Source organism: Syngnathus floridae, chromosome 16 (genome assembly GCF_059516105.1).
Source record: "Syngnathus floridae isolate MCC-2025c chromosome 16, RoL_Sflo_1.0, whole genome shotgun sequence".
In the NCBI taxonomy this organism is placed as follows: domain Eukaryota; kingdom Metazoa; phylum Chordata; class Actinopteri; order Syngnathiformes; family Syngnathidae; genus Syngnathus; species Syngnathus floridae.
In genome coordinates, this window is record NC_142428.1 from 537,542 (window position 1) to 565,138 (window position 27,597).

A 27,597-nucleotide genomic window follows, 5' to 3' on the forward strand; every position below is an offset into this window, starting at 1 on the left:
TTCCTCAGTGCAGTATTACTCTCGGTCCAGGCAAGAACCCGGCCGGCGGCATGTGATGATGGCTCATTTGAGATCCAACATTCGTCGAGGACGCTGCTCAGAGAAGCCTTTGCAGCTACTTGACAAATGACAGATGTAATTCAACGACAATGCCAATAATCAAGCAGAATCTCACCAAGTTAGCACCATGCTAATGACAGCGGGCCGCACCCTGCAACTTCACCTTAAATAATAAATGAAATGAAGTCATTTAACGGCATTACAGTACCTTGATGCCCTGGGTAAAGGCTGTCGTTTCATCTTTGCACCGGTTATCCAACGGTTGTTGTCATTTTATTGCGCCAGGTATGGAGAGTTTGCATCCTCTGGTGAATATTTACCTGGCTTTCGGCCAGTCGACATCTCTTCCGGTTATGACGACAGCAGCTCCTCGAACGACCAATAGGAATATTTGAAAAGTGTCAGTCTGACCAATCAAAGAGGAAGGTTTTCGCAATTGTAGACAAAACGAAAGTCGTCGTAATGGGGCGGGACTAGTCTTCATATAAAAACACTTTGGAACACTTTAGTCTTGATCTCTGATTATAGCTCCAGGCTTTACATGACACAAACTATTTTAATTAGGTCAGTGCGTTTGTAATATTCACACTCAACAGAGACAGCCAATAATCATTTTCTCATGATGTACTTTTTATTGGACTGTAGGCTATACCAGAGTTTAATTCTGAAGGTCAACATACAGTCGAATAAAATAGCAGACACCTTTAATAAATAGCATTTTGAAGCCTCATGCAAAATAATACAAGGCAGCAGGCGACTAACAACGTCTAATGCATGTATATTATTCACATCGTATCGAACAAACTTTCTCTTTAGAGCACATTATAGTAAAAGCAGATCAAGAAATAAAAAAAGAGTCACGTAAACAGTACTTATTTCAAGGGATTGCTTGGACAAACGAAAATGTGCGTATGGAAAGAAAACATGTATTTCCTTATCCCAAAATAAACCTTTTTTTTTTTTTTAAACAAAAGGTGCATGCAGGTGGAGAAGACAATCAAAAGTTCATAAGAACATCTCTTTCCTGCATGCTTGTGTAGAATGGCTTTCCAAACACAAATGAGTGTAGTCCTGCTCTCAACTTCTCAGCAAAGGCCATGACAATGTTCAGGTCTCCTTCCACCATCAGATCCAGGTCGGTCTTTAAATTGCGCAAGGTCCGGAAAGGCTTTTTCCCCTTTTGACTGGATAGCAAAAGAGAGACAATGGTTAGCAAAACAGCAGTTCATATCAGCTCTTTTCACCAGCATCTCTCCTGCTGGTTGGAGGTGCCGTTCGACATCAACGGGGCGCTGCAACCACAGCTAAAATAGTTGTACTGCAAAAACGCCTGCCTGCCTGCCTGCCCCCCCCTTCCATCGAGACGCTGTGTCAGCACAAGATAACAGTGCGAAAAAGTGTTGCGGCGTCAGGACAGAAAAGAGGTACTACGTACTCTACTTCACTTTCAAGGCAGCACATGAAATGAGAATTACAAAACAAAACAAGGACGCTCCGCAATTGCAGTCTGGTCTCGGTAAAAATAGAAATTGTCATTCATTATTCCGACCGCTTATCCTCAACGGGTAACTTGAAATACAAACGAATCCCCGACTGGTGAACTGAATGGCTGCTGCTTTCAAAGGAAGGTCAGTGAAATTTCGGAACGCCCCTCGGATGAGGAATTAGAGCAAACGTTATGTAAACGGAAATTTGTGAACCACTCTTACGTCTCATCCTCGATGTACTTGAGCAGTGTGAGGGCTTTCCTGTGGAGGAGCAAGAGGAACTGAGCCAAGTAGGTACTCCGCAGGGAAAGGCCGGGCCGCAGCATGAACACCTGACGCGGAAGGTCGTACGGAAATGTTCCATCACATAGCCCGGCCGAGAGGTTGACGTGCAGTGCGCAAAAAGTCAACTTACCTCATCTATGAAGGACTTCACCAAAGTGTCTTTGTGCATGACATCTTGAAATATATTCCTACAAACAAGTACAGTACAGACAAATGTTTGCGAAGGCCGACCGCACGAGTTGAAAAGCGGCCGATCGACGTACAGGTCGGGTGTGAAAGTGTCGTCGGTGGGGATGACGGTGTCGGGAGCGATGTCCTCTTCGCTGTCGCTCTTCCAAAGCGTATTGAGCTCAGAGCGCATATAGCCACGTTGGTGGTAAGTATGCTCGTGACACGGCGGCATCTGCTTGACCGTGTTGATGTCCACGTCAATGTGTGTGCTCGGGTAAGGGGAGTAGAGAACCTGGCGGAAGGGCAGTACAAAGCTGCCGGTGGAGTCCTACAAAACAGAGAGGGCACACGGTGATTTTCCTTCCCCAACTTTACCTGAACTCCTATTCCATGCAAGGAAAAAAAATCAATTCATCTTCCTGAAAACAGACTCCGTCATCCGTCCCCTTGTGATTTGTTGTTCCCGTTGACATGAAAGATTGCGTCCAAACAAGAAAGTGCAAAACAGCCACTTTGAGAGGAAACACTCTGCTGAGTTTGTCTGCGCTTGCTTGTTTCATGATTCTCTTGTTGTTGGGTTATGCTATGAATATTTTAGTGGGCGCCATTCAGTTTGCTAAGGTGCCTCGTGTCCGACACGGTTACGCAAAATCTAAAACCAATTCATGGAGGAACGAGCCAACGAGAGTCTAATCCGCACGTAGTTGCCTCAAAATAGAAGTAGCGTTGACATTTTAGAAGTTGCTTACCTTGAGCAGACCCTGAACAAAAAGGCCGGTGTCATATTTGAAGGATGAGTCTGCCTTGCAAAGGCGAGAACATTTCTTCTCGGTGGCAGTCAGGAAGAGGCAAAGCGTTCGCACAATCTGGTGGGAGGGAAAAAAGAAAATCAGTGTCAGATCGAGTCAATTGAAAAGCTGAGAAACCGCTATGGACACAATATGATAAAAACAAAGTGGCATTTTAACAGGGGGGTGTAGACCTTTTAGATCAGCACACACGCACGCTCTTACCTTGTTTACTTTCTCTGGGTTGCTTCCAACCACTATTGAACAACCACAAGTCTGGAGATGAGAGCTGATGGCCCTGCATCACACAAACAAGCTGAGAAAACTGCAATCAATCATTTTCTTATCTTGTTCAATTTATCACCAATGCCAATGAGCTGAGTCCTTCAGAAAGAAGTGGCTTTTACGCGCTTGCTGGCTCCGGCAAATTGATCAGCCATGCATTTCTCGGTAATATAGCCGTAGCCGGGTGCCAATTCCATCACTTTTGCTCCCCGAAAATTGGCATGGGCGTGAATCGCTGCATCGACATTTGGCAGTCTCCAGCGCTACTCCAGCTGTTGCCAACGTCTTTGGCGGCTGGATGAACATGCCATTTAGCACCCGCAAGTATTTGAAATTCTACATGACAATCGGAGTCAATCGCATGCAACACCACAGCTGCTGGCAGCCAGCCAGCCAGCAGAGAGTCAATAGTCTTGCTATGAATCAGAGTTGATGCCAGGAAATGCAAAACATTCTGCTCTTTCTGGTGTATGGCTTTGAATATGGCCAAACATGATCTAAATCACGGTGACTGTTTGTATTCTTCAACTCCTTTCAGCTCCAAATGTCCTTTCACCTTCAAACAAATATTCCAGACCATCATGCTGCAATAAACTTGAGCAATTGAGCCCCGGTCTTTGGAGTTCACTTCAACTCCATTCAGCCCCTCAACTCACTGGAGGACTGATGGATAGGTGGGTGTTCATTTGGTCACGTGACGTTTGCTCGGACGGACGGACACGACGCGCTTACTTGTGGAGGAAATCCTCATGGCAGCTGTCTCCAATGTCATCATCATTCAGCATGGTGTCTTTGATCTAGTCGGATGCAGCAAATGTAAAGGGCAAAACGCGCGTATTAGGATGAAACAAACGTACTGGTCATTTTGCTGGATGAAACAAATGCACTGGTCATTTTGCTGGATGGCTACTCACATCTATATCTTCAGGCACACTGTGTGTTTTCATGGACGCCAGCAGCTCCATAACGGGAACTATTTCCAAGCTTAGCACTGCGACAATGTTGTAGCCCTGATAGAATCAAATGAGAGCTCAATGATGACGAACGAGTAAACGAGAAAAGGAGTGAAAGTGGCGAGCGTCATCAACCTTTTGCATCCAAATGCGTCCCTTGCGGATAGCATGCTTTAACCTCTCCACACAGATGGTGTGCAAAGGCAGGTAGAAGGCCAGCTCCGTCTGCGGCAGAATAACGGACAAGGCGCAGGTGTTTTTGTCCCCCTTGAGCTCACCGTCGAAGATGAGCGACACGATGATGACACCCTTCTCTGCCAGCGCGAAAAACTTCACGTCCACCGCGCCGCATTCGGCACTGCGCAGAATCTCTCCATTTAATGTGTGATTGGCCAAGAAGGTCACGTCTCCGTCGCTGAGGAACATGGCAGGATCACCCTTTGGTGCCCAGATGTGATGGACGCGAGGACCTAGGATATTGTCCCAGTAAGCAAAGGTGGCAGCCAGCAGTGGGCATTCTCCCTCGATCGCTACTTCAGACTTTGCCACAGCAGGTGACTGGGGTGGACACCCACAAGACATTGAAGTAGAAATGTCACAATGTGTCTTCCAGATAGCGGTCGGTCTGAAAAGTCAAAACAACAGCAACAACAAGTAGTTTGACGTCACAGCCAAAGTCGTGCAAGATGTTCTTGTGTCTGAGCTTCAATGCAATCCCCATTGATCAGACCGTTACTTTTAACTGCATCAGTAGAGCACAATAAAAACGACTTCTATATCAAATCAGCCTGCAAAGATTGTAACCAAGCAGTAAGACAAGTCATGACCCACATATTCTATGTTGATTTGTCTACGATTGGAATAGCAGTTCATTTCACGGTGCTAACTTAGCGCCATAGTCGTAACTTACCTCTTTCGTCGTAGCAGTTGGGGTGTAGCTAATCTTACTGGTTCACCACATAGATAATAGATTTCGTGTTGATCTGATGCAGCCGAATTAAAGGCGATCGATAGGTTTGTTTGTTTGCCTACTTAAACCGAGTGCGGCTTTGTTGTCGTCGATCGACTTCCTGCTACGTCATTGATGATGTCATTTTAGGGAGGTCCATCCCGGACGCCCTCTAGCGAAGGACCGTGGGACGTGTAATGTTGCTGTTGCCCAGCAAACAACCCGACATTGCGTGCAAAAAACCCCCAACCATTTTGTGCAGGTTTTCCCAACAAAAAAAACCCCAACAACAACTCAGATTTGAATAGCATACTAGCGTGCGTTTGTCGTTCGTGTTGTTTAACACGAGCCAGAAAGCTTTCAGCCGCTTGCTTGTGCGTCATTGATGCCAGATGAAGGGTCGGGGTCAGGGTCAGGGTTAGGGTCAGGGTTAGGGTCAGGGTTCCATCCATGTGCTTCACAACAGAGTTAAGCTTGGCAGGTTTCATACGCACACTGGCGGCTTCATTGTCAAAACTAGGTCTGGTATTTGATCAAATGAACTCATGATATGCTGTTTATGATACTTACCTTACTTGTGTCATCAAATGTTGGCAATGAGCCACATCTCATGACTCTCCATTTCTTAAGGTGCATCACGTGCCGCACGTCATCGTTTAATATCATTCGACATGATTCCATAGGATTCAATAGTTCTCCACATGATTCCACATGGTTCAATGTCATTCCGTACAATTCACTCTCGTTTGATTTCATGATTCCAAGGCATTCCACATGCTCATATTTTGTCATTCAGCAATTGCTTCATCTATTTTCACTGCAAAGTGAAAAGAATTGGCCTCACTTTTGGAGGGGACTTGAAATCATTGTACATCTCAGCTTTCTAGTTCTCCCCGTAGTTGTCTCGTTTTGCATCAAATATGGCGTGTCAGGCCCCTGCTTGATTGGTTCGCTTTTTCCGATGCAGAGAGCAAGGACTGAACCCACGCACAAGCGCAAGGGGAAAAAAGTGTATTGCTTGCTTCGGATTTTCATTCCTTTTAACAAGTCACGACAAATGTGGGGACAAAAACCTTAACATGAATACGAAAAGCTGGACAAAACAAAACCCTAAACACAAATAAAAACGATGAAATTTGCCCTGAATATAAATTTTGATTAGTTACAGTTGAAAACCACAACTAAAAGCAAAATATACTCCATCAAGTATCATGAAGAATACAAAACTATGACAATCCTGAGGCCGAAAATATGAAATTGTAACTGCGGTGAAGCAAAGGAGTTCAACATCCCAATCAAAAGGTACATAGAACAGAATTATTCTCATAAAGTCTGCTCAAATAAAAGGTGAAAACTTCACGGAAACTTCATCTCCCCAACACACTCGCAATTCTCAATAGACTCTTTGGCTGAGCAGGCAACAGGTCTTCTTCTCGCCAGTGTGGATTCTTGCATGACTTTTCAACGTTCCCGTCGCTGAAAATCTTTGGCCACAGACTGAGCATGAAAAAGGTTTCTCGCCGGTATGGATTCATGTATGACTATTTAAGGCTCCCTTTGCTGAAAATCTTTGTCCACAAACTGAGCAGGAAAAAGGTTTCTCGTCACTGTGGATTCTTCTATGCCATTTTAAATGTCCCCTCTGAGAGAATGTTTGGCCACCATCTGAGCAGGAAAAGTTTTTCTTTCTTGTGCGCATTCTCCTGTGTTGCCTATGTTTGTTTTGAGACTCATCAGCCGAAGCATGTGATGACACGTCATCACTACCTGATGGTGGAGCTGCTTGTGATCCTCCACAGTGGTCTCCATCACCTTCTCTGGTCATTTGTTGACTGCAGCTTGGAGGCTCCGCCCCTTTGCTCACCTCATGTTGACCCTCATCGAAACTCTTCACAGGAACACCAGTCAATGGCATCTTGGAGGTATCCTCCTCCTCCTCCTCCTCCTCGCCCTCCTCCTCCTCCTCCTCCTCCTCCTCCTCCTCCTCCTCCTCCTCCCTCCTCTTTAATGCAAGGCCGCTCGGGCTCTTCCTCCTCTTTTATGGTACAAAGAAACATCTGCTGCATTTGGTCATTCAAGTGGTGGACCTCTTTGCCCACATCTTCGCCTTTAATGCGAGTGCGCTCTGGCTCCTGCTGCTCGGGACGAATAGCTTCACTGATGTCTGCAAAACAAGACAAACACACATCATATCAATGAAAGTTGCAGTTGAAGAGAAACTGGTCAAACGTATCCATAAATAACAAACTGGAAGAGGATTCATAATAGAAAATAGTTCTTGACTCACCAGCTCTGCGCAACACAACATAAGGCTGCAGCCAAAGGTGTTCCAGTCGTCGACGACGACGGTCCTTTTCCGCCACGTACTTTGCTGTGGTCCTTGCAAACATTTTCACACTACAATCACAACGCTTGTTTGGCTAACAAAGGCGCCATTTGGACACCGGCCGGCGAGCAAGAGAGCGATTTTAAGAGAACGATGCCGAGAATCGTCAGAGCTGGTCTAGACACACGTGGCTAGCTAACCGTGTCCTGAGTAAAGTACGCATGCTCCGCAGGCCGCTCATCTTCCGGGTGCATGACGCCCCATTTGGTGCGGCCCGCTCGTATTGTGTTACAAAATGCAACAGAGACTGTTGATAACGTCCCATGTGGTCAGTGGGATCAATTAGAGACCAACTGCCTGGCTGACTCCTTTCAAATGCAAATGTAATGATGCCACACATTCTATTATGGCTTCCATAAGGGTGAAAGCATTACTTAGCCATCATCCATGCCAAGCAGCACGTCCCCATTGCCTTGTGGCTAGTGTCAGTGTGGCCGCCACTGCCGCCACCGCCACCGCCAGCGCCACTGCCACCGCCGTGTGAAAGATGAGAGCAATAACAGAAAAGGCAGCATATCGCGCAGCGTTGCAAGTGGGCCTGCCTCCGGGGTGACAAGTGAGTTGATACTGTACATCACGTGAGCCTGGAGGGGTTGGTCACGACGTCATTTTACGCGCAAGTAATACCATCCTCAGCTAGGGGCTTATAAAGCCGTATCCTTGACACTTGGATTGGAGATGTATGGAAAAAAAAGAATGAGTTAGGCCTCCAGGCATGGAATGTGAAGTTTGCTGAAGCATTTCGATGGATCGCTCAGTGCACAAGAGATTACAATGAAACTAGCGTTAATGATGTCAAATCATGTAGCTAACCATCTATGGAAGATATGAGGAAGAGATGATTCACATTTTTTAAATCATGGATGACAAATCAAGATCATCTACCGTTAAATGACCCAAATGGTAATAATGAATGCAACATTGGCCCTCCGTAAAATGCGGCCTACAATGGAAACAAACAAAAAAAAAAAACAACAACAACCCAGAGCATTCTGAGGCACTTTGATCTGGTCTTTGTGACACAGAGAACCTGCATTGCCTTTGCCATCAGGATGAGAACATCAAGCGCCGTCTAAAAACGAAACAATGTGCGCGAGCAGGATGTGCATTTCCTTTCATCAGGCGATGAAGTGTGCGGCTGTCGAAGCAACCCTTTCCCCACTCCAGCAGTCGGTCCACAAGCGAGAGATGCCGCGGGTGCGGCTTGTTGAGCTTCATCTCGGTCAAGACGTCTTTACGTGTCCTTCATTTCCTTTGGAAGTCAAAAGCACAAACAACTCACCCTTTGCAAATAACATGAAGCGTCCTGACCTTCAAGCAGTGGTCACAAACGATGCCATCATCAATATTGAATCGCAGACGTAGCTATTCTGATGCTAGGAAAGCATCTAATATTTATTTTCCTTTGAAAATATACCCATAAATGTATCATATGAAAACAATTATACAACTCACAACAAAATGACACCAATAAACAGCAGCCACATCCATCCGTAATGCAAAGGACTTGCCCTTGCTACTCGTTTTATAGCCAATATTGCCTACATCAAACATTGGAAAGATTTGCCAACAAAGAAACGCAACATTACGAGAAAGAATCCACTACAGGTTTGAAATCGACACCTATGAAATAAGCAGAGCCTCCCTCCATAAAGAAGTCAAGAGGTGCCATCAAAGAAATAGGAGGGGAAATTGAAGCCCTAACTCGCTGAGGCTTAACTTTGTCTTGTCCAAAAGAGGACGGACGGACGGACACGAGCCAGTAACTCTTTGCCGTTGTGTCTGGCCGGCCGGTCACAGAGTCTTTTCTATCAATTATATCACGGGACTTTTTGTTGGTTTTCTGTTTTTTTCTTCTAGCAGCAAAAAGTGCCTGTGATTTATGACGTGCTTTAACGTGCCATGGCTGGGAGCTTTCGACCAGTGTTCTTTCCAAGGAGACGCCTCAACATCCTGAGTTAAGTGGATTTCCCAACACTTGGATTCATTGCATGAGGGCAACAATCATTTCAAAACGGATGCAGCATTTCTTCATTTTAAGAATCACTTCCGCATACAAAACATATGTACAGTCCCCTCACACCATCTTTTGAATATTTCTTTGAGCTAAGAAAGGCAATGCGTGCACATGCACAAAGAAAGACACAAATGCAACATGCGTACGGACGTACGTACGTACGTACGTATGTACGCACGCACGCACGCACGCACGCACGCACGCACGCACGCACGTACGCACGCACGCACGTACAGCCAGGCACGCGCAGCGCACATGATTACAACTTTCACACTGCAGCTAAGATGGGGATTAAACAATTGAGTCCTGACGTATTGCAGCAATGCTGACGGCTGCTCAGAAGACCCGAACCCTAACCGTCCTTCACTTTGATGTCACGGATAGTCGACAACATCATGACTCATCACATCACCACTGATACACATGCCAAGTGCAACACTCCATATTGATATGTCGATTATAGTATTATATTCCATGTAATGCAAGGACATTGGTCATATCAACACGTTGACGGTTTCACTTTGAAATTCTCACAATCACCTTCATCCACAGCCACTATACGACGACATGGTTTGTCACAAGTTTTGCCGTTCAAATCATTTTCATATTGACTCGTCGGGGGCCGCTGCTTTCGGCGGCTTCGGCCGAGGCCCCGTTGCTTTTGCGCGGGACGTACTCGATGTCAAAGTTGCTCTTATGGCGTCCTTTGCCTCGACTCCAGGCAAACAGAAGCAGGAAGCAGAAAACCACCACGCCGAGAAAGGACAGGCAGCCCATGGCCGTGGATATGATGATAGTCTTGATGTCTATGGGGACCGTCATGTTGTACAACACGGTGCCGTTCCCCCAAGTGCTGCTGCTGCTGCCGCCGCCGCCGCCGCTGCTGCTGCTGGAGTTTGCCATGTAATTTGAGCTCCTGTTGCTACTGCCGTCCCTCACGCCCAGGCTCTTGACGGCCAAGGAGGCCGACAAGCTGGCGTTGCCGGCGGGGTTGCTGGCGATACAGCGGTACACCCCGCTGTCGTGCAGCTCGGCCGCCTTGATCTCCAGGGTGCCGTCCGCTCCGACTTCCACCCTGCCGCTGCTCTTGGCCGTCACGTAGCGTCTGTGAGGTGTAATCCAGACCACCGAGGGCCTGGGCGCTCCCTCGGCCGCGCAGCTCAAGCGGGCCGGCTGACCCTCGTGGGCCATCAGCAACTGCGTGGCGTTGGCTCCGATCCGAGGCTCGGTGCAGGTCATGTACCGAGAGACCAGCGGCTCCTTGAGCTCGCGCAGAGTTTTTCCCGACAGGTGCTCGGGGGCGCTGCACTGGGGCTGCAGGTCGAGAATACGGAGGGAGGGCGGCTTGTGGCTGGTCAGCAACCAAAGCAGTCTGCAGTCGCACACCAAGGGGTTGCCGCCCAGACAAAGCCTCTGGAGGGCCTCGGGCGAGGCAAAAACCCCCCTCTCCAGAGAGTCCAGGCGGTTTTGCGACACGTCCAGGAGCTGCAAGGACACCAGGCCGACAAACGCGTCCAGTTCGATGGAAAGGAGCCGAGCCCCTTGCAGACGAAGCTCCGTCAGGTGCGGGAAGTGCCCCAGCTCGCCTTGATGGATATGCTCGATTCGGGAGAAAGACAAGTTGAGGTGAGTGAGGTAGGGCAGGTGGCGCAAGGCGGCGCCGGGGAAGGCCGACACGTTGGTGTTGGTCAGGAACAATTGGGTGAGGTTGAGGCCGTGCAGCGACAGAGGGGGGAGGCTGTCCAACCAGGGCCAGTAATCCAGCTCCAGGCGGCACAGGCGCGAGAGCCTTTTGAACGAGAAGGGCTTGAGCAAAGCGATGCTCAAATGGCGCATTCGCAGTTCCACCAGGTTGTGGAGATGCGCCAAAGCCTCGGTCGGCACCGCGCTGAGATTGGAGCGTTCCAGGGTCAGACTTTGCAGCCCGCTCAATCCCACAAAGGCCCTCTGGGAGATGAAAACCAGTTCGTTGTCGCCCACCTGCAGGGAGGCCAACTTGCGCAGGTCTTGGAAGGCGTGGTCCAGCAGAACCACAAGTCTGTTGTGGTTGAGGTCAAGGCCGGTGAGGTTGCCCAGGCCCGACAGCACGCCCGCCGGAACCAGCTGGATGGCGTTGCTGCGCAAGTTGAGCGAGCGCAGCGCCAGCTGGGAGCGAAAGGATCCGATTTCCACCACGCTGATCAGGTTGTCGCTGAGATCCAGGTCTTCCAGGAGATGGAAGGACGAGAAGTTGTCCGGGGTGATGACGCGTAACTTGTTTTTGCTGAGGTCCAGGACGCGCGTTTCGATGGGGACGCCTTCGGGGACGGCGGCGAGACGCTTGCGGTGGCAGCTCACCGACTTGCTCTGGGCGGAGCACTCGCATCGGGCCGGGCAACTCAGGGCCAGTCCGGCCAGGAGAAACAGCACGGCCCCACCCGTAAGGATGTGGTAGCGCCGCATGACTGGTTTACCCACGTTGCCCGCTGGCGCCGCGCAGCGTCCAAAACACCATCACCGTCGGGCCCTGCGAGGAAGCGCCAAAGACATTTGTTACAACGCTTCATGAAAAATGCCAACGTTCATCACAGCAAGAGCTTGCGGGCTAACCAGAGCGGCCACAAATGAGGAGCCTCCCTCCCTGCCTCCCTCCCTCCCTCATTACGCTGCCGTTTATGCCTGCGCGTGCGTGCACATTTTGCTTTTGCAGGTTCACAATTGTTCAAATTGATCGGGGCGCAGACAATCAACAATGTAGTGGCAGCAAATATTTGCTTCCATAATCTTCCAGCACGTCATTGCAAGGGGAGGGAGGGACACACGGTATCAGGATAAAAAAAGTGCTCTCTTATGCTCTGCATTCAAGTATTACTCGCTTGATGCTCAACAGAAAATAGCAAATGAATGGCCATGCAAATACGTATTTACTTACGTCGTGTATTGTTGAAATGCTTTATTTTACAGAACAATAGCTCGTTCCTATAGGGACAGAGAAGCTGGCAATCATTGCCTCATTGCCAAACGTATCTACATTCTGCTCATGGCTACGTATCTTTGCCAATGAAGTGATGAGTGCTGGAAATATACGTATTTACTTACGTCGTGTATTGTTGAAATGCTTTATTTTACAGAACAATAGCTCGTTCCTATAGGGACAGAGAAGCTGGCAATCATTGCCTCATTGCCAAACGTATCTACATTCTGCTCATGGCTACGTATCTTTGCCAATGAAGTGATGAGTGCTGGAAATATTTGAATGCGCTGACGAGGGGAGGGAAAAAGAACAACCCAGAGATGTGAGGAGTGCCTTCAAAGAGTTGTGTCAACGTGGAATCCTGGCAAGGTAAGCACATGAAAATCACCCAGACAGACACAAAGCATACTTTGATAGGGATGCGAGTGACCTTAAAAAGAAGCCATCAAGACCTCACCAGTCAGTCCAGCACTCAGCTTCTTCTTTTGTGCCCCCCCCCCCCCCCCCACCTTTCCTTTTCACACCCCTGGCACGGCACAAACATCCGCTCGCTCGACAGTCTCCACGGGGCGGGGTATTGATCGATCGCAGCATAAGACGCGTCAGATAGATGCCAGGAATGCAGCTTGTAACAAAGAGCAGGCCGTCGCCAGGGCAACCGCAAGCCGTGACTCTCATCTGCCCCACGTCGTCTGTCTGCCAATCAAATTAATGAAACCCAGGACAGGACAAATCGAGGAAGAGGAGTGTTGTTTTATTCATTTTTCTTCAGTCCCGGAATTGACAGAACATACAAATGGAAGGCAATGTCATTCATTCATGACCCCGGTTGCCTTAGTCGAAGGTGTTTCCAAGGCGTCACGCCGACCGCCTGGCTATTTGTCCACCTATCTTCCCGCCTATCCATCCATCCATCCATCCATCTATCCATGTGTCCAAGCGCTTTGCACTCAGGCAACTATCGCTGTCAGTCTAGCTTATTATCCATCCGCGAGCCTGCTCCTGTCTCCGTGTATTTATCAGTCTGCCTTTAGCCGTCAGCCAACGTTCCTCCCAGGCCCGGCGTTCGCTTGAATGATTACAGGCCGGTTGTCCGGTGCTGCGGTGAGCAACCGCTCAGGTGATTTGCGGGCATCACCAATAACTCTGCTCCGTCAAATGGCCAAACAAACAACAAATATATAGAACTCTCTCATCATAATCAAAGATTAAAATGAATACAATGAAATCATGAATAATACATTATAGTTCTGCAGAAACGTCCTACTAATTTCTACCCTTGTATGTTTCAGATCATCAACCACTGCTGGGTGAGATTGACTGTTATTTTGCACTGCCTGACAAGTCAAGCACAAGAAGGAGAAAAATTGGTGACTATGCGTCTATTGAATTGCTCAAGCTCTTCTTCTTTCGTGTACATTTCAAGTGAGTCAAGCGTGGCATTTGCAAAGTGGAAGGCAAACACCAAGCCTTACAATTGTGAGACTTCAGTGTTTTAGGGATTTGCTTCTGAATTGGATTAGAGTCACAGTCAAACTGCTTGCTTGGAGTGTGACAGTTAAAAGGAGCTGTAGGCTGAAACACGAGTCGCTCGGCGTGAGCGCAAACGCCAGTGCGAGGCGTAAAACGGTGCGGGAAAAAGCAGAAAAGAACGAAGCGAAGGGAGGCCACTCTCGAGCTCACGAGACGATTGTGCGATGATTTGCTTTCAAACAGGTCTTCGAAGTTGCCATGCCCATCCACGTGTTCCGTTCGAGCCCTCCTTGTTCGTGACATTAGCGCCCCGCGATTTTGTCTTGAGAACTTGACTGGAGCAAGCCAATTCATTTTTAATGACTACGCTCAGATACAATATTGATCTCACAAGACACAGGCGGCTGTATAAATGAATCATGCCTTTTAGCGTGTGATCTGCAAGTTTTATTATCCACAGAGGAGGCCCTGGGCTCAAACCCGGAACATTATCAAGCGCGGAGCAGGAATGTTCGCCGCGACTCTGCCCCGTTATTGTTTGGTGTCAAAAGAGCATTTGTTAGGAACCCCCTCTCCGAATGTTTGCTATTCTACGAATGTACTAATTGCGAGCTGCTGTCCGGTTAATGATGGTGAGTGGCGAGCACGCCTAAAGTTTCTATCTTGGCCTCCAGCCAGGTACGTACGAGCATCATCATCATCATCATCATCATCTCTCTCGGCTCTAAATGCTCTCTCCTCTTCCCACGGGCCTGCTAACATGAATTCATTTGTATGCTTGCAATTATTTTTCACCTAAGCTTAGCCCATCCAAAAGGATCATGTCAATCTTGAAATGGCTTGTTCCAAACAGTTTGTTTGCGTGCTTTCTACCACCTGGGAGTCCTGAACATGACACGGTGCTTTGTTTCCCCTTCAGCTGTTCAACCGATTGCTGCTTTTCTCCTCTCCATATACGTATCATAGCAGCAGCATGAATAATGCAATTATTGCACATGAGCGAGTTTGCATGCGAGCCATTATGACTGCAGTGTGAGCAATGCAAACCAGTGCGTTAGATCATTGACCTGAGATGGATGATATGTTGCCATTTACTCTTGTCGTGCACACTAGTGCTTACGTTTACATTCCAATTTGACGGATGGGCAGCTGATGACTTGATATTGAATTGTGTTGAAAGAAATTGCAAAATGGACTGCGTATGAAACACAACAATAAAAATGGAAATTGTGGCCTTGGTGACAATGTGCAGAGTGCAACATGTAAGTGGAGTTTTCAGGATACTATTGGGATTAATTAGGCAATGTGCATTCAAAGGGTACCAATTAAACATCTCCTTTCTGCACCGGTGGCCTTGGCTCCTCGGAAGGGTGCCTGCCTGATGCCTGCCTGCCTGCCTGCCTGCCTGCCTGCCTGCCTGCCTGCCTGCCTTGTTGAGCCATCAACAGCGGAGCCACGTGGCTTGTTGTATGTGGAATGTGCCTCGGGCATACACGGAATATGGAATTATCCCGCAGTCTCTAAATTTAGACAGAAATACTTCATCATTGCTTGCGCAGAAAAAACGGCTCCAGCAGAAGAATCTATGCTGTGAGCGTGAATAATATGAGCATTATGTTTCTGTACCAGCGGGACATCACATTGTGACATCACATGGCTTACACGCTACGCTCCGAAAGAAATTCAGTTCTTCAAAACAATTGTGAAGAAATAGCAATTGAAGGCAAAGCTTGACGCTGCTTGTTACCCCGCACCCCCAGCTTGCCTGACTTGTATTCAAAAAGCAGCCGTACCGTACCCAGTCAAAAGGCATCCTGCACTCCTTAATGGCCATGTCATGTTCAATCAAGACGCAGCCGAGAAAAAAAAAAAAAAAAAGAAGTTTGACATGGGTTTCCCACAAAATGATACGGCTGTGTCACCCAAGTGTTAAGCTTGCCTCTGTGCTGGACATCAACGGAAACTCAACAAAAAGACTTGTCATCCAAGTTGATTTGTAAGTGCTGCCTGCAAAAGCAATCCATCTCAAAATTATGATTTGCCAAATGAGCCCGCTCCTTGGCCGTTCTTTTTCTAGATTTCATCGGCAATCAGTGCTCTCGGCTATTTGTGCCACTTCCTGGCTCATCTCAGCAGCGCATTCATCCAAGGCCATTGACCTATTGGGTCAAAAGATTGCTTGAAAAGATGTCATACTTTCATTTCAAAGGAGATTGATACGTACATATTTCCTGAAAACAACAACAACAACAAGCCCACAACAGATTTTGCACAATGTGTTGAATGGCATTTTGTTTCCCTGCTCAACTTGAGCAAAGGGTTGCAATCTTTTCTATTTCTCTCATTGCTAATTCTAAATCAGGGTGTTACTTGAAGGACACGCTCCCTCCCTCCCTCCCTCCCTCCCTCCACATTAGGTTTCTGTCTCGTTTTACTCTCCGAAGGTACATCTCATCCATTTTTCATGGCACACGTTCACCGCAAGCAGCCGTTCATAGGAACAAAATTGGATCGCATTCACATGCGCATGTTGACTTGAGTTCCGATTTTTACTGCATTTCAAATAGCCGGCATACAGCATTTTACATCACTTGATTGAAACGGATGTGATTGGACGCCACGCTTTGAAAAGTTGAAGCAAGCCAAACGTCGAATCACATCTGCCCATTGGCAAGTCAACGATTCTCACGTTTGCCACAAAACTCAAGGGAATCGTTTGTCCGGACCATCTTGTCGTTCAAGTCTGTCCTGCATTTGAACATACGACGTACATTGACATGATTTTTCAAGCCGGACTTTTCGGTGCTCTTCTATTTAACAGCAAGGGATTAGGCGCTGGTCCCTGGCACTGAATGACACACCAGGGATTAGTAACACTTTTCACCAAATCATTTGGACGGACGGATTAGCAATCTCCACTGGAGACTTTGTCCTGTTCCAAGCAAATTCATGGAAGGTGACATTGGTGAGAGGACTTTTCCTTGAAAGCATCGGGCGCTGGCCATCTTTGCCATGTTGGCAGCCATGTCCATGGAGGAGCACCAAAGGGATGGACCGTGATGCTGCTAGAAGGTTGCGGCTCAATTTCTAGTCCAAGCCTTTTCGGCTTTGGACCACCCTGGCCCTAAAATTGGTGAAAGAGCGCAAGAAAAGCGGATACGTTGACAGGATATCGAGTGCCTTTTCAACGTGCTGGAGCCCAAATGCAATTGCAGTGAAAAGGCTTCACGTTAGCCCCGCCCACCTGCATAGATATTTGCCCTTGTGGCGCCGCAAAGTGACGGAAGCCTCTTTCTTTAATAAGCCCCTCCTTTGCGTGCAAGTGTGCGTCGAAAATAGTACTTTAGGAATCCACGTTGAAAATGTAACGCGTGACCTGATGACGATTTATGAGCAAGAAGTGGCTCTGCAAATTAGAGTCCAAATATGACAAAGCGCCTCGGTGGCCACGTGGGGATTTGGAGTGCACTTTAGCACGTCTTGGCAAGTGAAAAGCGCCATGCGAGTTTCCTCTCCTATCAGCGAGCATTCAAACAGATAAATGGCAGGAAACATCCCAAGCACTTAAGCTTACTTGCTATTACAGCAATAATAGATCAAGTTATTTCTCGTCAGGCCTTTCTTTGACATGTGCTTCGCGAGATGAGATGCAGATGTTCTTTTTTCCATCAGGAGATGTAAAATAGATTGAAAACACGGATGACTTTTATGTGTACAGCTTTAGGACCAATCATTTCCAATTAAAAAGCAACGAGGCCCTTCTATTTCTACGATGATTCGCAAGGTTTGCCGCTAAGCTACAAAAGGAATCCATCAGGCGCTGGGTTGAAATGGAAGGTGGTCTCCAAGTGGCCACTTGACAGCATTGATTTTTGATCATCTTTTTCAACGGGACATCATTCGCCCCTGGACATCTGCTAACAAATGTGCTTCAGCCTCCTGCACAGGCACCAGCAAATCACTTTCATCCATCCTCAGCGAAACAGGTGGTTTGCGCCGTTGAGGGCGTGGTCACAGCCGACTTCATTCACAGTCAACAGAAGCGCCTCCGGTCTCTCCCTTCAAATTGGCGGAAGGAGAAACTCATTTGCAGGAGGATTCAATTGCCTCACTGCGCGCATTTATGGTCCAAGTAGATTCCAGTGATTCTGCACGGCCTCCAGCCCCTCAGTCAAATTGGTCAAAATCACGTGACACGACCTTCGGCAATACGCGGACGCTGTTGCAGCCGTTTGGTTTGGTCTACTTTCAGCCACCGAATTGTTAGGTGCCCCAAAGGAATGTGGCGCTGCGTCCGTACTGTCCGTACAGTGCTACCTCCGAGAGGGAAAATAGAATCCAAGCTGTCATGGTGGGGGCTCGTGTGCGCTTTGCAGCTCGCAGTCACTTTTTTAGATACGGGGGCCGTAAGTGCAGCCACCCCTAGCCCTATTCCTAGTCTCCATGGTAACCAAATCCATACTCGCCATTGGCCCGGTGGTATGTAGGGCGGGATGAAAGCTGCGTGAGACAGGACAAACGGGCTCATTTCAGCAAGCATACTTTTGTTCCTATGGTTACCGCCATTTTTTTCTACCTACGTCATCAAGCTCACCTTATGTAATTGCTTCGACAATAAGCAAGCAAGTTTTGACAATTATTTACAACGTCTCTTTGTTGCTCCTTGACGAAAAGAAGAGCGGAACGGTTGCCGTAGTAACCAAAGCCGCAGTTCTCACCCTTCTAAACACAAATAGTCTCTGATTGATGGAGTAAACAATTCATTGAGGTGGGGGGGGGGTGAATTATTCATTATAATAGTGACATGTTTAAATGCAACTTATGTATGTTGGCCAATTGCATCGTTATTCATCTCAAAGTACAACGTCCGGGAGGGTCTGGCATCACAAATGACATGAGTCACAGGATTTGCAATCATGAAATTGCGCATTGACGTCCTAGTCTCTGATTGTCTCACAAAGTGAATTTGAAAAGGATTCATGATGGACTTTTTTGTCGGGATGTTTCTGATGAGAAAACTTTCAAGCTAGGAAACAAGAAAAGGCAGCGGCACTCTCAGATGCCTGCCTGCCTGGCTGCCTGGCTGCCTGGCTGCCTGGCTGCCTGGCTGCCTGGCTGCCTGGCTGCCTGCCTGCCTGCCTGCCTGCCTGCCTGCCTGCCTGGCTTTCACACAAGTGGGTCACTTCTTACGTCATCGTATCAAGCTCCGCTTTTTGAGTGAAGTGAAGTGAAGGCCAGAGGCCTTGGACAATTTGTTGTTTATTCTAGCCTGGAGTACTGTGCTGTCCTGATATGATCTATGCAGGAGTGAGCATTGCGTCGCTCACTTAGACGCATGCAGACATTTAGGCTTTGCACACACACAAACAAAAAAAACACATTTGTTCCTTCGTTCAAGGTTCGAAAGGCTCTTTGTGCAAAATAAAAGAAATCCAATTGGAGGCTGTTAAGTGAGTGCAGTCCCAAAGCAACAGGTGGTGCTAATAGGAGTTGGAGTTGCCCGCTGCAAACCCTGATGGTTGCTTTGCGTATGTTTGACAACCCCCAACGCCAGCCACCCATTTCCCCCGACGCACACACACACACACACACACGATGATAATAGTCATGACCATAATCATGCTAACGATGCGTTTCATTTCGTATCTCTACAGTGACTCACAGGGTTTGTTGCACGCTGTCTGTGCCTAGATAAAATTCCGCAAAGTTGTTGTCCCTGACCTGCGTCACCTGCTTTCACCCGCTTGAAAGTGGAGGTGACTTTCCGCCAGCAAATGGTCAGGCGCTCTGGGGACCGCGGACCAGAAATTGGCGTCGCTCAGCCGAAACAGCCGGCCAGACGCAACGTGCTCTGCAAAAGTCCCAAAGATGAAGTGCTATCGGTGATGAGAACGTGCACGCTGGTTCATCATTTCCAACCGAATCGCAACTAAAACTTGGAATTTCACCGCCATGAATGCTGGGGAAGCTGGGATTCAACATGGGCCACACTGTAGCACCAACGTCCAGCATCAGCCCAGTCGGGCCAAAAAAGGAAGCAAAGGATAGGATGCATGACGGAATCAGCCGCCACCATCCAATGACAAACGAACGCATTCATCCTTAGCGAGCAGATGCGTTGCCCGTCGGGCGGGAGCGTGCGTGTCGGCACCGGCTGAGAGGAAACACAAAGGCCACATTGCACCTTTGAATAGGATTCCTGTTCCTTCCTGCGCTTCACGTTAAGAATGCGGCCGGCTGCCCATGGAATCCACACCGGCCTTTCCTCCAAATCCAAACGCAATCAGGAGCTGCTTTTGTTCCGATGCCACCAAACAGGATGATTTGCGATACCCAATCTGTTATGTATTTACACGCTCTTCACGTTGCTGTATTTCTTCCTATGCGTTGCCTTGACACGTTTGGCAGCCAGAAGCAGATGGCCTGAGAACGAGTAACTATGATGAAGACCTGACCGCCACACCATCCTGCCACTAAAGAGAATCTCTTAAACATGACTCATCCAAGGCTTCAGGCAGCATTGCCAGGATGGGCTGGGATGGGATGGGATGGGATGGGATCACTTTAGGGTGCTGAGCTTCATCAAAGTGTCCCAATTCTGCATATTTTTGTGATTTCCAGATGGGAATGCCTGAAGGGACCTATTTAGCGCACTTTGGAGAGGAAGCTTGCCAGCATAGCGGCGAGTCAAAGCGTTCCTCTTCCCTTTTTGACCAATTACTGCTACTGTATTGTGTTTGTCAGTGCCACGTCGTTTCTTTTACAATTGTAGAACGCACAAACTGAAGTGAAAATTGGATTTTGCCCCCCCCCCCTCCCCAATAGTGGCTTGTAGTCGATTTGCACATCTAGTGCATTGCGCCTAGGCTTGTTTTATTACGGTGAGAACAAAGGAAATTGGTGTGACTCTCACTAATCCTTTAATTGCACCGGTCTCCATAATCCCCTGCTGAGTCAGCATTCTCTGAGCTAACGTTGCCGCCGTGGCAGAAGGCCAACAGAGGGCCAACAGAGGGCCAACAGAGTCATGTTGAAAAAGACACTAACGCTGCTGAAAAGGATAATATTATACTGCATTATCATACAAATATTTCAGATACATGTATTTTAAATGAGGGGTTACAGATGAATTTTGTTTATATCTGTTGTCTCATTTTATGATGCAATTTGCAGATTTACGGGGAGAAATTTGCGTCCAAATTATTCACACGAGTACATCCACTACTCGTGTCTTTGGGATCGACAACTATACGTACCTATTTGTGATTTTACACACGTGTTTTTGATTGTGCATTTATCAATTTTCAAATGGTTGGCATTTGTGGGAACGTGCAGACATCAAGTGTAAAACAATGGATACAGCGACAAGTTGGTGGCGAACAAGCCCAAAGCCTAAAAACTGTTGCCCATGTCAGCTTTTTTTATTCCGGCAATACACAACCTCATTCAAAGCTAATAAAGCCAGGTGTGTTGAGCGCATTTGAAGGTTGCACTATCCGTTCTTTTTAGGCAAATGCTTAGGCTTTCATCAACAATTATGACCTGGCTCTGCTGTCTAGAATTCCGTTTGGTTGATCACCAGTTGACAGTAAACACGGTGAATGGTTTTATTTTTGGAAGGCTACCGATCGCACAGAGAACGTCATTTTGAGTTGTATTATTACTGTACGGACTTTCATCAACTTAATGGTAATTATAATTACGATATTAATATGGGGATTACACGTGTGCAGTTTCCTTTCCAGCAAGCTCCTTCCTTTTGTTTTTCAACATGAAACCTCCCCTGTGCTTGGAGCCCTGGAGTGTGTGAGAAAAAGCAGAGGAGGATTATGTACGAGGAGGTGCGCCGTACCTGAACAAAAAGAAAGGAAGAAAAAAAAAAGAGTCACTTGAAACGTAGGAGCATTATTGAGCTGTGAAATTCCCACGCACCACTGATGAATTTGAATCAAGCAGCGGAGATGGGGAAACCTTGAGTTTGTTGCGACGCCTACAGAAAGGCCCATCTGCAATGCAAAAGGGCCTTCCAGTCAAACTCCAAATTCATCTACCATAACGAGTAAACATCGCCTGGCAAGTGAACGAACAAAAGGTCTCCTAAGCCACTACTTGAACAACTGGGACAAAATGTCAAGTCAATGGATCCATGGCCAGCTCGGATTGCTCGCATTTAAGGACACGCGTGGGCACACAAGATGGTCAACAAGCTGAAGACGCAAAGGACAAGGAGAAGCAGCTGATGAGTCAAACCAAGAACGCTTTGGATGCGACATTGCGCACAAAATCAAATCACACTATCAACGCAATCATGACGCTTTCTTATAATTGCATGAGTTGCTTTTAGTCTGCCAACCGACCAGTCAGCATATGCAATTTGGAGACAAACCGGCGGCAACATCAACATCAACAACATCAACATCAACAACAACAACAACAACAACAACAACAACAACGACGACAACGACGACAACCTTGGACTTACGTTTCCAACTGAAACGTGTCCAGTCCAAGCTTTGTCTGACCCCGGATCCTCCCTCAGTCGGGCTGCCAAGTCACGAATGAAGAAAATCAATGTACGCTATTATGTAAATCCATCTCACGCTCACAATCTGGCACCATTCTAAATGGCTGGCTTCCAGACATATTTTCACAGATTATTTGGACACAAGCAACGTCAGTTTTCCCAAATTCCAAATAGGCACGACACAAATAGGTCTGTTCGCTTAATTAATAATGCTGACGACTAATAAGACTGCATGATTATTAGTAAGAATCATACCGAATGAAATAAGGGTTAGGGGCCATCCCGGTTTTGGGTTGAAAACGTAAAGCCTTTCAAATCCCCCATGGCAATTGTGAAAGCCTTGTCCCCTGCACTTCATGACATCTTTGCAACACTGCCTGCCAGCCAGCCAGCCAGCCAGCTCTCTTGGCTTGGCTCCACGTAAGCTGTCCGAGTACTGCGGGCAAATGATGATAGGATTTTTTCTTTGGCTGGAAACGTAGTATGTTGCGATTGGAATGGAACCTCCCTTATTTAAGCAGACTTCTTGACACAATTGTCAATACGGCTCTCAAAGTTGAAGCGCCTCGTTTTTCCCAATACGAAAATAGCATGATCGATTCAAATGAGAGTTTGCTTGCTTTGGCCTTGCAGCTATTTGACCACATTCCAGAGGGAAACAAAAGAAACGCTGCTAAAGCACACCTGTCGGGACTTTTGACGTTTTGTTGAGCGCACTTTGGTCTGTTTGGCTTTTTCCTCTATTTGCATCGCACTCCACGTTGTCTCATCAGTCAGGCCCGCACAATGACTGGCAGCTGACGTGTCCGTCCGTCCGTCCGTCCTTCCCCTCCCTATTCTTAGCGTTGTTGTACGTATCTTTTGTATACGGTGTCGAATTCTTGTTTGTTCAACTGGTTGCACGGCTTATTGCTGCGCTGAAGGCACGGCGGTGGAAACAAATACGACAAGGATTTCCTCAATATGAACTGGTGGGCCATGAAATCAACGGTGTTGTAGTGTAGGCTGGTGCATTATGAATCCTGTGATTGATTGCTGATCGTTCCAGTGCGCATTAAATACGACGTACAGAAAAGAGGAGAAGAGCCGAGCAAATGGGAGTTTGCCCATCCCAACACAATCGAGTTACATTTCACAGTCTCTGCGTCAACTGCATTGACATCACAAGAGAGCAAATGTTCTCCTCTCCAAAAAGGAATTTGGAAATTCCCCTAAAATAGGAAGATGGAGAAAGAAGTGTGATCACACTTGTTGCTTCTGACAACCTTGCGAATGTAAATGGGGATTTTTTGTCAGGGGGATATTTGTATTTGATGCTTTTTGACCGTTAAGCATTTATAATCACATGTACAGTATGGAATGTACAAAATGACTGAATTACTGTAGGTCCACTGAATTTCTGGCACAATTATTGGAAAACGATTAAACAATGAATAATAGGAGCAACACTTTTGCCGTGAACCGTGCTATTGATTTCCTTTTCCAGTTTTTTTTCCCCAACATTGACAATCTGTGAAAGGAACAAGTACCAAGACAACAACAGCAGCTGTTTTTGGCAAGAATGCTAGCTCATTCATTCAATCATAAAGTGTATTGAATTGGTGCAAAAGACGCCATGAAGCTATTTAAGAGCAACTCAAGGGGGGGCCGGGGGGGGGCTTGATGGCATGCAACGGCTTTTGTGTTGGAACCGCCTACCTCTCGTGACACAAATAGAACCACAGCGAGCACTACAGGTTGCGTGCATGGGAAGGAAGGAAGGAAGGAAGGAAGGAAGGAAGGAAGGAAGGAAGGAAGGAAGGAAGGAAGGAAGGAAGGAAGGAAGGAAGGAAGGAAGGAAGGAAGGAAGGAAGGAAGGAAGGAAGGAAGGAAGGAAGGCAAGAAGGAAGGCAAGAAGGAGGGAAGGTTGATGATATTAGCCAGGCAAGCACAGCGGGGAGGGAGAGGAGCAAACAAACAATAGGATGAGGCAAACGCTCCTACCTGCCCTTCTTCCTACCTTCCTTCCTTCCTTCCTTCCTTCCGTCCTCTCCTTCCCATCCCCCTTAACAAGGGGGAGTTTTCTCTTCTGCGTCCATCTCTCTCTCTCTCCCCCCCGTCTAGTTTGGCACCATCTCCGGGGACCAAACACACCCCTGTCAGGTTGCCATGGAAACACCTCACACAAGCACTCACGGATGCGTTCCTTCCTTCGCTCGCTCTGTCTAGCAGCGGTAATGCCTTGCCTGCCTGCCTGCCTGCCTGCCTGCCCGCCCGCCCGCCTGCCTGCATGATGGCTCTCCTCCATTAGCATCCCTCTGGTTTGGAGACAACAACCTGATGTAGCACAAAGTCCCGCCTGCACCTGCTTACATTTTGTACCGAAAAGCTGCATTTCAATCCTCGCAAGAAAACACGACAGGTCAGCCAATAGTGGTTTTGAACGTTCATTGTATTTTTCCCATCTCTGCCTTCTTAGGAGAATCCGACTTCATTTGCACACATTTAGCTCACCACATTGCTTCCAATCAAAGTGAGACGGGCGTCCCTCAGCTGGGACATAACTCATTTATAATTCATTCCTATTTCTCCTACTTAAAGTCAGCATTGAGGTATGTTTTTTTTTTTTTTTCAAGATCCTGGTGCACTCAGGGGGCGCCAATAAAAGCACAGACAGCGCTACTCTGCTGCAAGGAAGGCCACTTTGCCTCACAGCACTGTGGCGGCAGGCAACTTCATACGCGTGCGTCATGGTGGACATGCACCTTATGGAGTTTGCTCAATTCAATCACCACATGGACACCTGCTTGTCCTCTTTTCACACCACTGGATTGCCTTTTCATGCCTTCCAAAAAGTGTTTTCATACCCAAAACCAAAAATGCCACGATTGAATGCACCGACCGCATTGGTCTTCCCACGACACCTTCCCAACTGAGAGGTACAGCATATCGTACGTATTATCTTGTGTGGTCAGCAAGAGGACGTGGTCAGGGCTCCTTACTTCTATTCATTCATTTGTTCTATTCCAAATGACTGAGCATCGCTGATGAAACACAATGCCAATAGCTTTTTTCCTGAGTTACCGCTAGAGTGAGTCATATTGGCCAGGGTGACATATCTCTTAAAAGCCATCCTAAAAAGAATTCCAAAGAGAGTCTGTCACGAGTCTTACCTAGTTACCTGCTGGTCTGCATGGCGAAATCCACCTTTACGTCGCAGATTGGAAGTCACGCACACACCCTCCAATTGAGTGACACACACACACACACTTGCACAATGCGAGAATGCAATCCTCTCTCTGCGTGCGACTTCCGTGGAAAAACTATCTTCACAAAATGATTTTCCCTTTGATTGATTGGTTGATTGATTGATTTTTTGCTCTTATCTGGCCTTCTCCTCAGTTGCCCGGCAGCTCATCCCTCCCGAAGGCTGCTCCACATTTTGCCAGACATACACGCACTGCTTAATGATCGTGGCAAGAAAAGAGAGTCACAGAGAGAGGGAGAAATGGAGAAACAGAGAGAGAGAGAGAGAGAGAGAGCTAGAGCAAAAGACAGTTATCAAGCCAGCAGCAACAGGAAGACTGATGTGTTTCTCCCTTCAGAGTAAAAGCCTCAATTCAAATGAACCCCCATTGATCAAATGTACATGAGTTGACATCAGGCTCATACTGGCCAATCTGGGAAAGTGGGAAAATTCCTGCTAGGCCAGGGCCGGCCGGCCAAGGGCCGCTCGTCCAGCTCGCGGGTTTGAATGAAATCAGCAAAATAACATTATGCCAGTGAAAAGGCGCACTTTGGAGGATATTTGGACACAGCAGCTCCAAATGTAACTGATGGATTTGTGATTAACAGTCAGCAGGAGAGTAGTGCTAAAAGAGCTTCTGCCCAAGTCTGCCAAATGCCTTTGCTGGATTCAAAAGCTTTCAAACTTGATCTATTGTTAATTGCAATACCGGGCGAGTTAAAGATGACAAAAATAAATAACAAATGACATATAAATGAACCATTTTATGAAAGTGGAATGCATTTTTTTTCAGCTGCAGTAAATAAGCCAATTTGTATCATGTCAGATTTTTGATCCTCGTAACCCCGTTTGATCTTTTTTAGTTGAACTTCATACACAGCAAAATAGCTCATCATCACAAACAAAAGAGTCATCCATAGTGTTTTTGTTGTTTGCCATCACTGTGAGTGGGCAGCACGGATGGACGCGCGTGCAGAGAAGTGTTAGTAGGAAGTAGACGGAGCTCGCTCGCTCTCTCTCACCATGCATGCACTTAGTTGGTCGTCCACGGTGCAAAGGTTCTTTTGCCTTTCCCAGTGGTAGGTAGCGTCTCTCATTTAGCGTCCATCGCCTTAGTCCTTGGTGCATGTGCGGACAATTGAATGAGGAAGTGCCTGTCACTGATTGAAGTGACACATGTGTGCGTGGGCGTGCGTCAACTGGGAATGGATCCAATCACGAGCGCTCGCTCATGTGCGCCTTCCCGTGGGGACGCGTTCATATCTGTGCCTCGCCCACGGACGTAGTAAGCCAGCTTGCCAGCTTGCCAGCTTGCCAGCTTGCCAGCTTGCCAGCCTGCCAGCCTGCCAGCCTGCCAGCCTCCCAGCCTCCCAGCCTCCAGTCATTAAACACAAGGAAGATGACATTCTCTAATTCAAAATGTTAGGTGATGAGAGTGACAGTTCTGGAGTACCCACCCATCTTAGGCTGGGTGACAGTGATCAAAGTCACTTGATTGGAATCATTTCATCTGCCACCCTCACTATGTTGCTTCTCAGACGAAAATGGAAGGGTGGCTGTCTATTTTTCTAGGTTCTAGGTTTTGAATATTGTCGAATCAATTGTGCGTTTGACATGTAACTCATTCACTGTACTCTGTGTGCCCCAGAGGAGCCAATAAGCAAATAAGAAAGGCAATATATTTAAATCATGCTGCAGGCTCCCGCACAATCCACTCGAGTGAAAATGACTGACAACAAATATGAAGAAGTGACAAGTGGCTCCGAGGTAGGCGTTAAATACTTTCATCGGTTCCATGCAAGTGCACGAGGCCAATCTGGGGCGCTCATCAGCATTTCAATGGATGTAATGCGCAAAGATCCATGGAGACTAGTGCCAGTCCACGTCGATAGGAATTGTTGACTGACATTTTTCAATGCGTCTTTTGCCAAAGCAATCTTTCAATGCATGCGAACCACATAAATGATGGATCCGCTCGCCATTATTGTTCAGCAATCTTCTATTTGTTTTTTCCTTTTAATTTACACTCAATTATTCATG

General features: G+C 47.3%; 3 protein-coding genes across 7 annotated transcripts in view; all 3 read right to left on the bottom strand.

Moving 5' to 3' along the window:
* Positions 1 to 423, bottom strand: part of bltp1 (bridge-like lipid transfer protein family member 1) — a 34,942-nt gene extending 34,519 nt beyond the window's left edge. For all 4 annotated transcript variants that reach the window (XM_088400943.1, XM_088400945.1, XM_088400944.1 and 1 more), the window contains exon 1: positions 269 to 423. The gene's annotated coding sequence lies outside the window, so the exon portion shown is untranslated. The remainder of the gene's footprint in view (positions 1 to 268) is intronic.
* A 246-nt stretch (positions 424 to 669) lies between these two features.
* Positions 670 to 5,129, bottom strand: c9orf72 (C9orf72-SMCR8 complex subunit). The gene is made up of 10 exons (XM_088400955.1): positions 4,940 to 5,129; positions 4,165 to 4,654; positions 3,991 to 4,086; positions 3,809 to 3,873; positions 3,017 to 3,089; positions 2,753 to 2,869; positions 2,096 to 2,331; positions 1,963 to 2,020; positions 1,770 to 1,879; positions 670 to 1,244 (listed from the first exon to the last, which is right to left on the bottom strand). The coding sequence occupies exons 2-10, from the start codon at positions 4,609 to 4,611 to the stop codon at positions 1,058 to 1,060; spliced, it is 1,389 nt and encodes a 462-aa protein (XP_088257081.1). The 5' UTR covers positions 4,612 to 4,654; positions 4,940 to 5,129; the 3' UTR covers positions 670 to 1,057.
* Positions 5,130 to 8,730: 3,601 nt separating this feature from the next.
* Positions 8,731 to 26,778, bottom strand: lingo2b (leucine rich repeat and Ig domain containing 2b). Of its 2 annotated transcripts, none has more exons than XM_088401154.1 (2): positions 26,580 to 26,778; positions 8,731 to 11,887 (listed from the first exon to the last, which is right to left on the bottom strand). In XM_088401154.1, exon 2 carries the CDS (start codon positions 11,821 to 11,823, stop codon positions 9,973 to 9,975), a length of 1,851 nt encoding a protein of 616 aa, XP_088257280.1. In that variant the 5' UTR covers positions 11,824 to 11,887; positions 26,580 to 26,778; the 3' UTR covers positions 8,731 to 9,972. The 2 variants fall into 2 exon arrangements, with proteins under 2 accessions (XP_088257280.1, XP_088257281.1); XM_088401155.1 differs by lacking the exon at positions 26,580 to 26,778 and adding an exon at positions 25,484 to 25,770.
* Positions 26,779 to 27,597: the final 819 nt, after the last annotated feature.

Coding starts and splice junctions, on each gene's coding strand:
- c9orf72 (XM_088400955.1), bottom strand. CDS start 4,611: ATGTCTTGTGGGTGTCCACCCCAGTCACCTGCTGTGGCAAAGTCTGAA. Junction 2,021..2,095: donor GACACTTTCACACCCGACCT/GTACGTCGATCG, acceptor ACTTGTTTGTAG/GAATATATTTCAAGATGTCA. Junction 1,880..1,962: donor TGAAGTCCTTCATAGATGAG/GTAAGTTGACTT, acceptor CTTCCGCGTCAG/GTGTTCATGCTGCGGCCCGG.
- lingo2b (XM_088401154.1), bottom strand. CDS start 11,823: ATGCGGCGCTACCACATCCTTACGGGTGGGGCCGTGCTGTTTCTCCTG.